This window comes from Balaenoptera ricei, chromosome 19, assembly GCF_028023285.1.
Source record: "Balaenoptera ricei isolate mBalRic1 chromosome 19, mBalRic1.hap2, whole genome shotgun sequence".
In the NCBI taxonomy this organism is placed as follows: Eukaryota; Metazoa; Chordata; class Mammalia; order Artiodactyla; family Balaenopteridae; genus Balaenoptera; species Balaenoptera ricei.
This window is the reverse complement of record NC_082657.1, coordinates 46677955-46695883: the sequence shown is the minus strand read 5'-3', so window position 1 is coordinate 46695883 and position 17929 is coordinate 46677955. Positions and strand designations below refer to the sequence as shown.

The 17929-nt window shown below is 31.6% G+C and overlaps 1 protein-coding gene across 10 annotated transcripts in view; it reads right to left on the bottom strand.

Moving 5' to 3' along the window:
- Positions 1-17929, bottom strand: part of NFAT5 (nuclear factor of activated T cells 5) — a 203285-nt gene that overhangs the window by 35057 nt on the left and 150299 nt on the right. For 7 of the 10 annotated variants that reach the window (XM_059905178.1, XM_059905179.1, XM_059905185.1 and 4 more), the window contains 2 exons: positions 5528-6086; positions 594-786 (listed from right to left, as the gene is read on the bottom strand). In XM_059905178.1, the coding sequence (XP_059761161.1) occupies positions 594-786; positions 5528-6086 (752 nt within the window). Of the gene's footprint in view, positions 1-593; positions 787-5527; positions 6087-6539; positions 6602-12022; positions 12136-17929 lie in introns of those variants that run through there. The other 3 variants (XM_059905187.1, XM_059905186.1, XM_059905188.1) reach the window with 3 other exon arrangements.

Sequence of the window (17929 nt, the reverse complement as noted above, 5' to 3'; positions counted from 1 at the left end):
CCCCTACTCCACTTCTTTTGGTTTGTCTTCGAAGAGAAATAGTCTTTTTAATACGGTATCCCAGGTGCTAAAATTTAAGTGCCCCCTCTTTTTTCTTTTAGTCTAAGTTCTGAAAAGATAAAGACTCAACTGATACCCTGTTTTTTAAACTGAAGACTTAAGTTACCTATCAACCAATTCTTTTCTGAGTTGAGTAGTCCTGATTGCTTTAGCCATCTCAAAAACCTTATTTTCTAAGTCCAAGATAATTTCTACAATATTTCTTTGGACTCACTTTAAAATTTCTTCTTAAACATAAGGTTTGGGAAGAATCTAAAACAGTTGCTACCAATGTCAAATATAAAGGGAAGATAATTCATGACTGCCATATATTTTACTTGTTAGAACACATTTTCATCTCTCCTTTCATTTAAACTAAAATTCAAAGGACATCAGAGTAATAATATTTGGCCTATAATTCAGTCAGACTTGTACTTTAATTTCTAATATACACAGCTATTAGTTTTATTTTAGGCAGCTCTTTTTTGGTTAAAAACAAAATAATAAGTAAAAGTAGATAAAATTCTTCATATATTGCTAACTAAAATAAGTACCTTTACTGTAGGAAAGCCTTGCTGTGTTCTGTCCTTTACTGAGCCACGACTACCCTCAGTTAGGTACCGAGCTCTGTGCTGGGTCTCAGGTTGTACAACTATCTTCAGCTCCTTTCCCTCACTTTTAACAGGATACTGTCCGCACAACATAGGGCTCTTCTTCACTCCAGTTCCTTTTTGGTTTTCCAATGTTCTGAGAAGTCAAAGCACAAAGTGGAAAAAGTATCAAAAAGAGTTTTCTACAAAAGTCATCTAAGATAAAGGAAGAAAGAGAATAGGCAATAACATTAAAAACAACTGATTATCTTACTGACAAAATAAAAGACAGCCTAAGGGATACTACATTCCATAAGTAAAGTATCTTTAAAAATTTTGTAATTAAAAAGAATGTATATATGTATATAACTAAGTCACTCTGCTGTATAGCAGAGATTGGCACAACACTGTAAATCAACTATACTTCAATTAAAAAAAGTTGAAAATAAAATTTTGTGATAAAGTTGGACAGGGATGACAAAGAATGCATATGTGTGGCAGGAGGAAGGAAGACTGAATGCAATAAACCAAGAATAACAGGAAAGACAATAGCTAATGTCACTATAACCTTTCACATTGCACTTCATTCAAAATAAAGTTTAAAAATTACATATATGTGTGAGTGTTACATAAAGCTACAAGATTACTATTATTTTCTAATAGGACTTACAAAGCAAAAGAAAAGTGGGGGTAGCACAAAGACACAAACAAACAAAAAAACACAAAAGGCCTTAAAGAAACTGAAGGAACATGTACATATTCTTTTGGATATTTTCCTCAGTACATCAAACTGAGAAAATTATACTAAAAAAAAAAAAAAAAAAAAAATCAGTGATTCAATTTTTATTTGGAAATTAGCTTTACTCTAAACAATCTTTCCCAGAAGTTAAATTTTTCAGAGTATTTTAATTTGTGATTAATTAAATAATTAAAGCCCTTAGCATATAAAAAATTTATAATCTGGGCTTTACAGATAGGCAATCTAACTTATTTTTTTAAATTGGGTTTCTAATGTTTATTTGTATATCATGCATTTGCTATGCAGAATGTATGTTCAAAGAAAAATATTTCAAATGGTGGTTAGGACTTCAGGTCAACACATTTAATCTGAAGTACTGTAAATATGTGATAAAAATAAATAGAAAACAATATTATTAGTTTAAAAATTACCTATGTATATTTAAAAATAGAGTCAGGGCCTATAATGCTTTCTGTATGACTTTCCCAGTCCTAAGTTTACACTCACATTGAAAATAAAGGAGCCAAGAGATGACTGTGGACAAAATCCTGTCCAAAAGCAAACAGGTCCTAGGAGAAATATTATGACTTCAAACATAGAGGAGCAATGGTGGCTAAGCAGCCTTAAATCTTAAGCAGCTCTAATGTTTACCTCTTCATTTCTAACCAAGTTGTTGACTCAGTCATCAATAATAAAGAGGGAAAAGGCTATGTTCTCAATGGAATTTGGGATTGGGGTGAATCCATGGCTAGGATGCAGTAAGGTATGCAGTAAGACTGACTGGGTGAGAGGGAAGGGTTCTGAAGGGAAGTACTTTGCTCAATCATCTTCATATTCCCTAAACCTTGCACAATTCCTGAAACAAAAGAGGCTGAAAAAGTATTTGTTGATGAAGGCAAACTTGTTGATGAAGTTTGACATAATTAAGTCAAAGATTACCTGTGTAAGTAATTTAAAAGGCCCTGGAAGAATAAATTCTATGAACAAAAGTATCAAGTCAAAGTCAGAACAAAGGGCAATAAATCCTATTTTTTCATCAGTCTGGGTAGAAATTCAAATATTTGCACTGAATACAATGTGCAGTACTTTGCATACAAAATTCTATAATGATACTGTTTTATACTCATTAAAAAAAAATCACAGCAAAAATATTCACTTACTTAAACTATGTAAAAACATTCCCTAAATATGCACTGAAAGGGACTAAAAGAAAAAACAGCAAAATCTAATAGTTGTATTGATTTATTAGATTATAGGTTATTTATTTTCTTCTATTTTTCTGCATTTTTCAAATGTTTGTAATTAATATCTATTAATTTTATAATAGAAAAGGGAACACTTTAGTCTGAAAAATAAGGAAAATTTAGCATATCATTAATTTGGCAAGATGTGGCTTTTGTATTCATTTATGCTGGCCAAGCTAATATTTATGAGGGTAAATAGATGATATTGAGTTTTACTATTTCAATAAAACAAAATATTTCACTTGGGATGAAAACTTTAAGTTGATAAAGTATACACATTATGGCTTAAAGAAGAATAGCACATGTAATATCAAACAATTTCTGAAATGATACTTTTAAAAGCCCTTAAAACTAACTTTATTCTCTAGGCTTAAATGTAAAAATGGAATACATACATATTTAGATCCCTACCTGTGTAAAACAATAAAAACATCAACTAATTCTTAGAAAAGCAGTCATTCAAATTACTAATTTTTAATGCATTATGGCTTAAGGAAAAAACAAGAAAACAGCAGCTAATTGTATGGGATTTTACTTCTAAGTGACTATCTAAAAAGAAAATCCACTGTCTTGGAATATTCTATTCAGAACTTAAAATGACACTAATTCCTTTGTGCTGCACATCCTTCTGGTTGCCTGTCACAAAAATAATTTTCACTATAAAATGCCTAAAACAGGTTTCACGTGCAGGTGACATCATATCTTAATTTCTAGGAATATCTAAAGAGACATTGGCTACTGATTCTCAGGACATTTGGGTGAAGAATTTAAGAAAAATATGGCTAGGAATGTTTAAATACTGAGTAGTTTTTAAAAAATGATTTTGTTCTCTTAATAAACTCTTTCATATAACATTTTATTTATATAAAAATGCTATTTCCATCTTGAAGATCAATAAAAACTGCTGTACTCAACATATTTGCGGGTACATTTTCTATAATTTAGCATTATATAAATAGAAATTTTATGGCAAAATTTCTTTCATGTTTCTAACATCTTTCTTATTGAAGAACACAGAACTTTAGTTTGAGATCCCCTTAACGATTGTTTTCAAAGGCCTATTTTTCTATATTTATATATGGTTTTATCCTTTCCTTAATATAGTTCTTATAAATTCAAAGTTTAAACTTCTTCTATCATTTTCATATGCTAGTGTCAAATATTTTTCCATTACCTAAGAAGCTGGACATTTCTTCTGCTGCTTGATGAGTTTCTGTTCCATGAATTATTTCATGAGAGATTTTGTCTTGACAAATGTTATTATACTTTCCCTGGGTAACCTCAAATCATTTCTAAGATATATCTATCATACAAAAGCAGAAGCAGAAAAGATGGAGGTCAAAATATCTCTTTAACAGCAACTGCAAATCATGTGTGTTGACTAACTGTAAGTCAAAATTTTATTTGTTCTTCATTCTGAACTTTAACATTTATTTCAGTATAAAAATGAAAATCTCTCTTACGGAACTTAAAAAAAAAAAAACACTTTCTCCACAGAAGCCCGAATAAACACATACCTGTATTTAATGATAGACACATATGAGTCTTTTAAATCTGTGCTACTGCATTTCAGAGCATTTTTCTATAGGTAACAGTTCTACAGATATTGTTGACTCTGCTAATGGCAACACTTTAGGAAAGGGTATATGTTGTTTTCTTTTAGATAATTTCCTAATCTGGACTTTCTAAAAATGAAAAATATTTAAATGTGCATTTTAATTTACTATTATCACCCCAAAGGAGTTTTAAATGAAAGTAGAGAAGAAAGTAGTATAGAATAATCATTACTTAAATGGTAGATATTACTTTAAAAATATACTGAGAAAATATTTAAGGACAAGTTTAATACACATTAAGAATATTCTCTATAACTCTCAACCAGATTTTTAACTTAAAATATACCAATGATGTAATCAAATAGTGAAACAATCAAAAGCATCTCCATCATATTCTGTGACAACCTGAAATTGTAGGAGATCCTGGGTCAACTAAAGGACCATACATACCCTGCCACCCAAAAAAGTAATCTCTCAAGATCCAGTGAGTTAAATTCTTTCAAACTATGTTGACTATACTGTAGGAAAATCTAATCAAAAGACTAGCAATTAAATGTTACAATAAAAGTATTAAAGGAATTAGAAAGTTAAAAATAAGTCATAGTATTCTGTACTTCAGAAGTGAATATTCTGTAATATAGCTATTGAAATATATTTAGTGAGTGCTGTGAACTGGCAGAGATGAATGAAAACTCAAACAGGCACCATGATCCTGTTCTATCACCCTTTAGATATATAACCCAGAATCACAGAAAAAAAAAAAAAAGTGATACATATATTTTTTAAAAAAATGCTGAATTGGCATAATACATTAAAGAAAAAGCTTAAAATAAATACATGAATCTAAGTTGATAATCAAACTATCAATTTAGTTTTTCTTGTTTTCATCAAATAAAAGAAAAAAGGGAAATAAAGTCTAAAATCTTCATAAAAATGGAAAATGACTGAATCATATGGGGAGACAACGTGAAAGGGAATACAAACTAGCCCTCTGTAAATGTTTGTTTTAGCTGGAGTCATTGCATCACTAGTTATTTCTATGAATAAAAATATTTTAAAATTCTTTTAAAGTATCAGTCCATTTGAAATTAAAAAATTATTTCTAAACAGATTATTTTCATTTTCTACTAAATCATACCCATACTAAGATAACTATTGGTAAAATCTACCGGTATTTTATTTTCTTCTCTAGTGAAACCTGATAATTTTAAGTTAAAATTTTCATGTTATTTCAATGATAATACTAGTATCTTTGCTTTAGATGCAAACTTGAGCCGAGCAATTAAGAAAAATGAGGAATGATTTATTTTTTTGTTTTGCATAATGGTGAGAGAACTTTAAAAAAATGTGAATACCAACCCATTTCCTGCTTTTGAGTTGCCTTTGTTGTCCGTGGTAAGCTGAGAAAGCACATAGTGAGGTGCTTTGGCACTGTCGGCATCAAATATATCCATATTAGATTCTTCACAATCTCGTCGTTTGACCCCCGGCCTCTGCTTTGGATTTCGTTTTCGTGATTTACGAGGTACCTCAGTGTTATCATTGTAGGAACTGGTGCTCATGTTACTGAAGTTGGAGGGGGAATCCTCCATCCACATACTGCAGCTCTGCTCAGATTCCAATCCACACCCCTCATCCTGGCAGGACATCCGACTGTTATCCAGCAAGTCCTCAGGTGGTGGTGAGATGTACAAGACTGTGTGCCTCTTCGGTGTTGATGGATGCTGCTGAACTGTGTTACTGGTTAACTGCTTTTCACTTACCCCTCGGTTACTTACCCCCAAGGCTGAGGAGCAGCTCTCCACTTGCATAGCCTTGCTGTCGGTGACTGAGGTAGAATAAATGGTAGGGCTGGAAGAGGTGGTAAAGGAGCTGCAAGCACCGCCCATGGAGGAAGAGGAGGGAGCTGAAGAAGCATCTGCAGTGTACAATTTAAGAGTAAATACACTATACATGTTTTCACCTATGCTGGCTAGCAGTCCCATTGAAAATGTGATTTGTGAACTGATTGTTTTTCCCCAAAATGAATAGTTGGAATTTGGTTAAGTTTTAGAATATAAATGCTTCAAGCAACATAAGGCCTAAAAAATGCAATTTTTAAAAATGCCCAAATAGCATTATTTTACTTGTGTTATAATTGATAGATTTTTTAAAATCTAATTTAATGTTTTAAGCTGTAAAGCAAAAACAAAGCTTTTATTGCCTCAGCTGGATAGTTCCACTGAATTTTAATCATTTAAAATAATAAAAAAAAAACCCCAATATGAAATATATGCTTGTGGTCCACATTCAATGCCAATTAAATAATTCATTATAGAATTTGAAAAGTGGGACTGTGCTTAGCCACAAAATATTAAAATAAGTTTCTAACCTATGAAGCAGAGAACTACAGGTCATTTTTAATGCAGACACTCCCTGCTTCAGAGGCAAATCCTGGAATAAAAATATGAGAAAATAAATGAGAAAAGAGCTGCTGATTATTCCAGATATCAATTATAAAATGAGAAATAAATAGAAAAAATATATAATCAACTGAATTGGAGGCAAAATGGAACTGGTACCGTCACTATGATTGTTTTAAAATCTACAAGAATAAAAGTGAAGAAGGTTTGATTTGGAACATGCTGGGCTGTAGAAGATAAGCAAGTTAACCACTGAGGGTCTCCAGAAGTTGGAAGTGGCAGTTCAAAACCATGATCTCTAAAATAAATAAATCCATCCTTTATGGCAGAATGAAAAACAGAAGAAAGACGTATTATTGGATGGATTTTTCTTATTGGCAATTGGTTACCACTGTCCATTTCCTCTCTCTTTAAAAGGCCTCCTTGATTTTAACTATTAAGGGAATTTCTTCAGATGAGTAACAGTAAATTTTATTGGCTGAAGCCTAACAAAAAAGAGTTAAACAGAAAAAAATCTCTGGAGAGAACCAGAATTAGTTCTTATAAAAAGGTTTTTTATAAAACCATTTACCTATTATGCCTAACAAAAAAAGTCAAAAGTAGATCTTTTCAAAATGTGTGGCAACTGGCGTAACAACTCATTGAAAAATACTACTACTAAACCCTTAACAACATAATATCAAGAGGCACACTAATAATGTTAAAGTTGGAAGTTATCAGTCCTATACAATTTTATCTTGTATAAGATAAGGAAAGGTTTACAATCATAAACACATACAAAAATGAAAATAGGTAACGTGCCAAACAACTAAAAATATGTTTAAATCTAAAATTAATTTTTATCTATAGCCATGTATGCTACTGTTTTAAAGTGGTGTGATAAACTTAAAACTGTGATGTGCAGTTATTGGAACTGCAACATCCACATCAATTATATAAAGAGTGAAATGTCAGAATGCCAATGTTTCGATAATCAAAAGCCAAGTGCCAAAGATCTATTTTTAAATTGAAAACATGCACCAAAACACTTAAATCATTTGAAAGAACTAAATTCACCCACAATTTTTCATTGCTGTCAAGGCTGAAGAGCACAGTTATTAATATTAGCCATCAATAATGAAATCTACATAATGCCACATGGAAAGATTTTTCTCAACTACCATGAGTTAAAGCACTTAGAGCATTTAGATGATACCAGTTCCATTTTCCAGTTTGTATCCTTGTCAAATGCAGTAGCTGAAATTGGAAAATTCAGTCACTTTAAACTGCATTCCAATTTAAAGAAAAATTTTTTATCAATTTCGTATCATGCATTAATGCAATGTTTTCTTAGTAAATAAATATTTTAAAAGATTTGTAAAAACTACAAAATCTAGATACTAATGTCAGTGACAGTTTAAGAGCTGATTTGTAGCCACTTTGGGTTTAAATAACAAGGTTTTTCCTTATTTTTTGAAAAATATTACAGAATTCATTTTAGAAAAAATAGAGAAGGTATTATGTCTAACATTCCTCCATCTGTTCCAACTATTGGCAAAAAAGAAACTAAACGTCTTTGTGTGTATGAGCCTATGTTCATCATTTTCAGAGAAATACAAGTATGCAGCATGCAGTATTTGCAGTGGAACACACAAAGCATGCAGCATGAATTCTGTGAACTTGTATTTCTATAAAGCAGCTTTCCCCCACCCACTCTTTTTGAATCTAAGTACCATGCACATGAGAATGCAGAATATGAACATCTCAGGGATCCCTGTCCATGACAGACGGAAAGTTAGGTGAAATGTAATCATGAACTCAAAAGCAAGTTATATATTTATGAATTTAATATGCAAGATATAACCTAGCATTGCTCTTTGAAGTATGTGTGATTTTATCTTGCAAATCTTATTTAAAAATCATGGTTATAAAACCCAATTGATATAACTGTACATAAATATCTGTTCTGGGACAGGTATGCCAAACTGTGATCTCATACCCTACATAAGTTAAAATATTCTATACATTTTCCTTTGACACCTAACACACATTATGAATATTTTACCTGCAGTTTCCTGGATATACTTACTAAATAAAAAAGTTCATTAGCACAAAACTATAAAGCTGAAAACATAAACTCTGTCAAAAGACAGTAGTATCATTTAATTTTAAAAAAATTACTTTTTAAAGGTTACCTCAGTTTGATCCTAAATTACAAAAGTTCTACTCATTTTAAGAATATAATGAATATAAGACAAATTTTTTAAAACTATAAAACTCTTTACAATAGTATCATTATCCCTCTGATGATGATGAAAATGGTGTATAAAACCCTTCACATAAGCATGTTACATTCTGGTTAGCAAGACATCACCTAAGTGCATTAATAATGCCAGGTGAGGTGGTGAAGTAATAAGGGATAAGAACTATGGGCCCCTAGAGAGTATGGACAACATCTTTCTCATCTTAGACCCTCCTGACACCTAACATACTATGATTTGCATGTAGTAAAAATTCAATTTTTTAATCAAATTGATTTATGAGAAGCCAATATTTGATACGTATGTTGAGTTACATTAAAGTTAAACTGGTAAATAAATGTACCAATGTGTTCATAATGGACACATATCAGGTTAAAAAAAAAAAAAGATTTATACCTTACTATAATAGCATTAACTGATACAGGGAAGGTTCAGAAGTAACTTAAGAGTTTAATGGTAACTACTCACTATTTCTACAAAGAATGCGCTAATAACTTTCTTTCTTGAAACATACATAAGCCAAATTACCTACTTGTGTATTAATCCATAAATTCACTAAAAATAACAAATTCTTAATATTATCTATTAAAAAGTAAATGCATAAAATAATAGCAAGAACATTTTAGATTTCTAAACAGTAATTTGTCATTTCCAAGCATTCCCAGAAAAGCACAATGAATTCCTGGGAATATTAGAAATGTTCTTAAAATATTTACAAAAACGTTTTAATCTATATATTATTAAATTTCAAGAAATAGCTTAACTGACATTCCATAGAATTAAAATGCTAATGTAATCCTGCCTCCTCTATATATTCCTTTATAAACAAAATATGCTAACTACCCCTCCCATCCCTTTTTGGTTTTGAATGTCCATCTTTATCTGTTAGGAATGTAGAGACTATGTTTAATTGCTGCTTATTAAAATAAAAAACTCCAGCATAAAAATGTTTTAATGATTGCTTTCATTTTCTCACCAAGCAGAATAGTCATAATGTATTCTATTTTATAACCTTATAATTTGTTTTTTAAATCCCTTACCAATCCTTCATAAAGTTGAAAGTTTCTTCCTCTTAAAATTATTTTCTCACCTATGTGTGAATAAATTTTTATTGATTATTTCTTTTATGAAAAAACTTATCTTTGAACTTAAAAGAATTTTATTATTTTTTGATATTTTTATAAGATTTTTCTTTCTTTTTTTTTTTTTTTAAATTTATTTATTTTATTTTTATTTATTTTTGGCTGCGTTGGGTCTTTATTGCTGCAGGCGGGCTTTCTCTAGTTGCAGAGAGCGGGGGCTCAGTAGTTGTGGCGCACGGGCTTAGTTGCTCCGCGGCATGTGGGACCTTCCCGGACCAGGGCCCGAACCCGTGTCCCCTGCACTGGCAGGCAGATTCCCAACCGCTGCGCCACCAGGGAAGCCCTCTTTTTTTTTTTTTTGATGTGGACCATATTTTAAGTCTTTATTGAATTTGTTACAATATCGCTTCTGTTTTTTGTTTTGGGTTTTTTTTTGGTCACGAGGCATGTGGGATCTTAGCTCCCAGACCAGGGATCGAACCCGCACCTGTATTGGAAGGTGAAGTCTTAACCACTGGACTGCCAGGGAAGTCCCCAAAAAGAATTTTATTTTTCCATAGCTTTTTCTGTGACCACAGAGAGCACAGCAACACCAAAGAGAAAACTGATAGACCATTTTTATAACTTACTGACAGAAATTTATAAGCTCAAAAGAATAATTTTTAAATTTATAAGTGAAGAAAAGCATCACATCTATAGTGTTCTGTATCTAAATATTAAAAATTTTAGATTTATTAGATTTATTAATTGGCAGTAGCCAATTACTAGGCCAAATGCCAGTAATGATGGTGAACTTAAACTGTATATTTGGCTTCTTTCAAGAATTGATGTAATCATTAAGGTTCACTATGAATATTCAAAGCACTCGAGATAAAAAGAATAGCAGATAATATCTTCCTGGATATTACAGAATTTGCAAGTGCAGTTTACCCTTGAACAACACAGGTTTGAACTGCGTGGGTCCACTTATTCACAAATTCTTTTTAATAAATACATACTACAGCACTATGCAACTTGTGGTTGCTTGAATCTGTGGATGCAGAGCCAAGGATAAGGAGGGATGAGTGCAAAGTAAGTAAAACATGGATTTTTGACTGTGCTAAGGGACAGTACCCCTATCCCCCTTGACCCCGTGTTGTTCAAGGGTCAACTAGATTATTAATTTGACTGGAAAGATGAAAATGGAGTTTTAAATGGTACCACATACAGAAACCCATGTATAGTTTATAAACTGCTTTCTTAAACTGTATTTTAAAATTAAGAACTATTAGTTCTAGATTTGTAAACGAGAAATTATTTAAATTATCATTATCATTTTAGTGCTTTAAATACCACAAAAAAGAGATGATACTTTATGTGGAACTAACTAAACTTTTAATAGAAAGCTTTGAAATTAGAAACATTCTTTAAAGTCCTCAAAAGAAACAAATACCTTTCACTGATTTAAAAAAATATGACAGAAATGACATTTAACTAAGCTTCCAAGATAAAAATGTGGTCCCTAGCATTTAAATATGCACTTATATTTTATAACTTCTCAACATAAGTGCAAAATCAGTTGAGTTACCTTAAAAAAGCTGTAAAAATTTGCAAGTGTGCTAAGTGAACCAATAGTGGAACGGAGAGGGAGTAAACTACTGACTGTTCAGAAAATAATAATAAAAATCAACACAGATCATTTGGAAACAATTTCTAGTCTAAAACCCTTACTGTTCAGCCTCAGTAATTCTTTTTAAGTATTTCCATTTTTCTTACTGGTAACAATGACTTCAAATCTAAACATTTGTCTGATAAAAGTCACCAGATACAAGAACATATTTTCAGATCAAAGAAGAAAGATGTTGAGAGAAAAAAATTATAAGGCCAACGTTCACGTTGCCAAGGGATTGAAAAATCTAGAACACACAAAGTGGCTGCAAACCTGCTTTGTCAACACCTTACATGCCAACCTTCGTTTTCTACTTTTCTTCTTCTTCTTCTTATAATATTAATGTAAAGTTTAAAACTTTACAAAAAAGTTTTAGTTTCAATCAGTATCAATCCACTATTTAGAAACAAAAAAAGAAAGGAAGGAAGGAAGAAAGAAAGAAAGAAAAAAGACTTAAGAAGAAGTCTGAAAACGAGACCGACCTATACCCTGGGTGAGATTGGATGGGTTAAATGTCTCTGGCACTATTTGTCTTCACTATTGACAGACACTGTCACACAACCCACCACACGATGCCTGTCTCTGAATGGCGAAGCTAGAATGCAAGTTAAGTGTATTAATAGAAAAAACAACTAGCATCCCAGCATATAAAATAAGCAATCCAGATTACTTTACCAAAAAACAAAAATAAAAACAAAACAAAAAAACCAAAAAACAAAAATTGTAGGGTCGATCATTTAATTTACATGTTTAAAACAGTTCCAATTTCCCATTTGTACTTTTCCCACCCAACATAAGTTTACATGCTACAATAAGCAACGTTTTAAAACAAACTTTAAAAAATTAAATTATTAACATCCAAATAAATGCATGTGGGTAAATTTCTTATTCAAAATTTTTGTTAACTCATATTCACCAATTTGTTCTCCTGCTTACTAATGCAATCTAATCCATAAGCCAGAATGTTCTCTCTAGGTGTTTTTAAACTGTGTCCTTACCCAAATTCCCTTAAAGAGTGTAAGACGATATGTTCTGACCAATACACTCAAGCAGTAAAAAATATCTACATTTTACCAGCAAAAGAGTAGTTTCATTTCTCAGGCCAACTTCCAAACACTTCCACATCCCACCCCCTCCAAAAAAGTTACTAATTTACACTTTTTAAAATTTTTTTAAAATTTTTGGCCATGCCACACAGCATGGGATCTTAGTTCCCTGACCAGGGATCAAACTCTTGCCCCTGCATTGGAAGTGAGGCATCTTAACAACTGGACTGCCAGGGAAGTCCTAATTTACACTTTCAAATTAGATATGTTACTGTGCATAAAACGTTTGATCCTAGAGACTCTATTAAAAAAAAATAATTAGCACTATTGCTGAAGCTGAAAGGGTTGTTACTGATTTACTAGAGACCATCTTTCTCTCCTCCAGTCCATCAAACTGCCAGTCATAGATCTAATACTACACAATAATTACTCTCCCGCTTTTAATCTAAATTCTCCTAAAATAATTATTTTTACCTTGTCTGAGTGTCATTAATAAACATTCACAGAGTATTTATTAAAGAATGTTTCCTGAAAAATAAAATGCTTACAAAATTTGTAAGTGTCCTGTCAGTGAGAGCAATGTTTTAAATATATATTTTGTCCTATTCAACCCTAAGTATTTAATCACAGTGTAAAATAGGTACTAGGTACATATTACACAATTTGTTTTTTAAATCCTTTCCTCTTGGAAGAGAAAGATGCTTTCTATGATCCAGTGATTTAAGTACTACAGGGTAGCATCAGTCACAGATACTGGGTGAAGAGACTAAAAAACCCAGAAAGAATCCTCACTCTCAAATTACTTAAACAAAAAAGGGAATAACTATATTAGCTGATGACTACATTTATTGTTGTCAAAGATCCCAGGAAGAACAGGGTTTTTTTAACAAAAAGACAGCAATTATACTACTTGAAAGGTAATGTTTACTTTAAGACAAAAAGAGAGATTACCACCACATTAACTTAAGAACTGGAGAGAAAAAACAGTTCTGAGGGATGCTACTTGAAGGTCACTTCAATGCTTTATCATATAATACATTTTAAAATAGTTTAGATTAAATAATAAAGGCATTCCTGCCAGCTCTAGTCCAATGTCTTCATATTTCTTCTTTTTTAGAGGTGACCAAAAAAGGGAAAATAGTATTTGTATCATTAAAATCTTCTGATATAATAATTCAGAATGGTTTTACAACTGGATCTGGATTACAGTGTACATTAGACCCAAATGTAGATAAAATGTCTAGACAAAAAACAGAAGTCATAAATTGCTCTACTAGAAGTTCTGATAATTGATCACGCAACTTTATCATTTCATTTTTTAAAAAGTGGGAAGAGAATTCTAGGAAGAATACTTAATCAGTCAACTTTACAGAATCATCCCTTTGGGAAGTGTCTGTTCTCCCTATGATTCATCATCCTCTAGCAATGCTTCTTTTATTTACAAGGGCTCCTAGTGAGAGAGTGTCAACATTAAAGAGTAAGTCAGAAAGGAAATCCCATGGCCCATGTGTTGTCTGATATGCAAAACTTCAAAATGAGGTAAAAAACAGACTGAGAATGGAAAGAAAGAAGCAAAATAAAGCTAAAAAACTTGTTTTTATAAAAATAAGATCTATTTTTTAAAACCTTACTAACAAATGAAAGGAGAAATCCATGTGGGAGGGAGGTCAATGTTTACCGAAAGAATACTGATTATCAGGCAGTATTAAGTATTTTACATATTTACCTTCATAATAACCTTAAGAAAAAGTTGTTGTTACTGTCTACTTACAGGGGTAATACGAGAAATTTACTGAACTTCCACAAGATTCTGTCTATATGATAGAAATGATATGATAGCAATCAGATTCAAATTAGGTCTTTATGATTCCAAAGCTCATGCTAATTTTATTATATTTCACATATGGGAAAAGAGAAATAATGTCACAGAAACAGGTGAAGTCTTTTGTTGTATCCTACCCTAATCAATTCCCCTCACTCCAGTCCCAGCTGGAGTGTTTTTATACAACTTTATTACTATTATTTATACAACTAATTATTATAAAACAATTCGTATGGCAATACTTTTTGCTTATTATCAATCTTATTGGTAGCATAAAAAAAGTAAGCCCACTTCTATGCATTAATTTCTTAATGTGAAATTCTACAAAACACATACACAAAAAAAGAAATTGTGTCTATCTGATGTATGTAATTTGTCTATGAATGGCTGAGAATCTGTGTGCAGTTTTAAAATGCTATTCTATAGACTAGGGTAATATAAAAATCTGCTTATTCTACCAGAAAATGAAAAAAATCACAATATTTATAAAAGTTGCTAAAAATTAGTAAGAGGACCAAAAAAGGTAAACATTTAGGGAATAAACCATTAATAGGCCATGCGTACTTTGTCAGTGAAAATTTATAATATGGATAGTCTTCTGAATTGGTAATTGTTTCTGAATTAACCATCATGGCCCAAGTTTGCTGATGCTTTCCATTCTAATAACGCAGATGTTAGTAGTATACATCTATACATACATACATACACACATATTTCTATATGTATAAATGTATGTATTTAGATTTACTATGTAATTTTAAAAGTCAGAATGAGGAGTAGAGTTTTTAAACATGTTGCTTACTTGGCAACATGTTTGTAGCTAGGATCTGACTTCCTTCTGGAAGTGGTCCAGTTTTCCAGGAAAAGTAGGAATGACCATATGGAAGAACCAAGATCAATTCACACTTCAGCTCACAACATCAATATGTAGGTTACATAGGTGAATTACTTTTCCTGTTAATGGGCTTTGGGTTTAATCTTCGGAATATATACTACATAAATGGCCAAAATTCTGAAATATGTTAACCTAGTTAACCCAGGAGAGCAGTCAAAGGCAAATTTGTTCCTTAAATTTAGTCAACTCAAGAAAATAAGAATTACATAACTGCAAATATCTTCTAACACTAGTAAACAAGTTACAATAAATTCAATGGGCTAAGTACTCTGTTGCTGTAAATAACTTTTATAAAAAATTTATATTCTTCTAGAAATAATATTCCTATCTTGTAGATCCTGAAACTTGCAGAAGAGAAGAAGGGGTATGGCTTTTTCAACTCAATATCCTACACACTGCCTAGTCCAGGATCTTGTGTTTCCCTAATTGAAATGACAGAACATTATGCTAAATTCCCTAAAGTATAATGGCAAGGAGAAAAGAACTTAGACCTTAGTGGGAAAGAAGAGAGGTATCTTGTGCCTGGAAGGATTGAGATATGATGATATGTAAATTGTCTAGTACAATTCCTATCACATAGTAGGAACTCAAAAATGATAGCTTATATTTTCTTCAACTCAGTTTTTGTATAGTTTTGTTGTTACGGATGGTCTACAAATTCCTATGATTTTAATTTAGGTGATTAAGGTGTCTGAAGTATTGGGATGGCCAAAAAGTTCATTCGGGTTTTTCTGTAACATCCTATGAAAACCCCGAATGAACTTTTTGGCCAACCCAATAAATTAAAGCATAGCTGTTCTTTGATTATAGGACATTATTTAGTTCTCTAGTGTCCTCTCCTATAGTGTAAATAGCACACAGTTAAGTTCTTTCAGTATAGAAAATACCTGTTAGGTACTTGCTGTAAGCATAAAATTCAAAGCACTATTTAATAAGTCTCTTCCAACAGAAAAGTTTATTATATGGATCACTTGATGTAAAATTATTAACTTTAATTACAGCCTTTAAAAACTTTTGTATGTGCTTTATTAGTGTATATACCCATACATGTTAAAATCTGCTACCAAGTATTCATGTACTGAGATTATATTATTCCTGAACAGGACTAATATATAATTCCTGAAAGTAAAATAACAACTTTATGAAAACAAACAACAAAAGAATTACTAACTAGTTATTCCTAAGATTCTCTGGCTGAATTATAAAACCTATGGTTTGATTAATTCATTGTTTATTTCAAGAATTAGAATTAAAAAATTTTAAAGAAACCTGAAATAATTACCTTAGCAAAATATTTTGATATAAACTAATAAACATGATGCTACATCCCAAGATGAGGACAAACAAATAGAATTTAGGATAGAACAAGAAAATAATTTGATTTCTTAAAATGAAGATTAAAGTTTATTGTTCACTTCTGTGAAAGACTCCCTATTTTAAATAAATTAAGACAATCTAAGGATAAAACTGTAAACATATAAGTAGATTTTTAAAAATACTTGATTGGTATGTGAATTATACCTCAATAAAGCTGGTATTTAAGAAAAATATCTGCCATATCTCTTTTCAAAAATCCAAAATTCTAGTGTAACTGTTTGTTTTAGTTCTCCTTAATAATACTTATATTTTAGTTCCTTCCAACCTATACTGTAGGATTAAAGAAACAAACAAAAAGAATACTTTCACAACTTTCATTTCTTCTTGGTCAACTCCTTATTTTGCCAGAATTTGTTATCAATTCATGTAGATAACTTTTTTTTTAATAAGTGATAATTTTTAAAAATATTTATTTATTTATTTATTTATTTATTTATTTGGGTCTTCGTTGTGGCGCACTGGCTTCTCTAGTTGCAGTGAGTGGACTCTAGAGTGTGCAGGCTCAGTAGTTGTAGCACGTGGCCTTAGTTGTAGCATGTGCGATCTTAGTTCTCCCACCAGGAATCGAACCCCGGGCTCCCTGCATTGGGAGCGCAGAGTCTTAACCACTGGACCACCAGGGAAGTCCCTGGATAACTTTTTTGTGTTAGGAAAACGGTCTCTGTCTTAATTACTAAGAACCTACAATATTCTTCAGAAAGTCTGTACTTCTAAAACTTTTATTCATTTACATATTGAACCTCAAACTCCTAAGAAACTTTCTTGTGGGACAAAAACAGATGTCTTTTAAAAATGGGGAAGAGTACAGATTTCAGACTGTTGATTTTCAACTACGCCTCCCAGATTGTGACATTTGGCCCTATGGAGAGGGGAGGAGTTGTGAGGAAGTAAACCTCTTTCCCCCATTCCCAACCCTGGGTCTTACCAGATAAAAGGTGTTATTAATGAGAGTATGTAAGAGTGTGATTATTGTAGAGGCAGAAAAAAGGTTTAAGAGACATTCTTTTTACCCAGTATTCTGGATTGTGGATTAGCAGCATCATGTTTACTCATTCCTTCAGTAATACATAAAGGGAAAAAAATCTAGATTGGCGAATCTGAGAAACACATTTTTAATAATTAAATAATTTAAAATGTACATGAACACCTATATGCCCAGCCTCTAAATTTTAAAATTTAAATTGATTTAGAATTTGTGAAACACAAACCTTTATGGCAGAACTAGAAGTCTGTTCCCACCAGGCCCTCA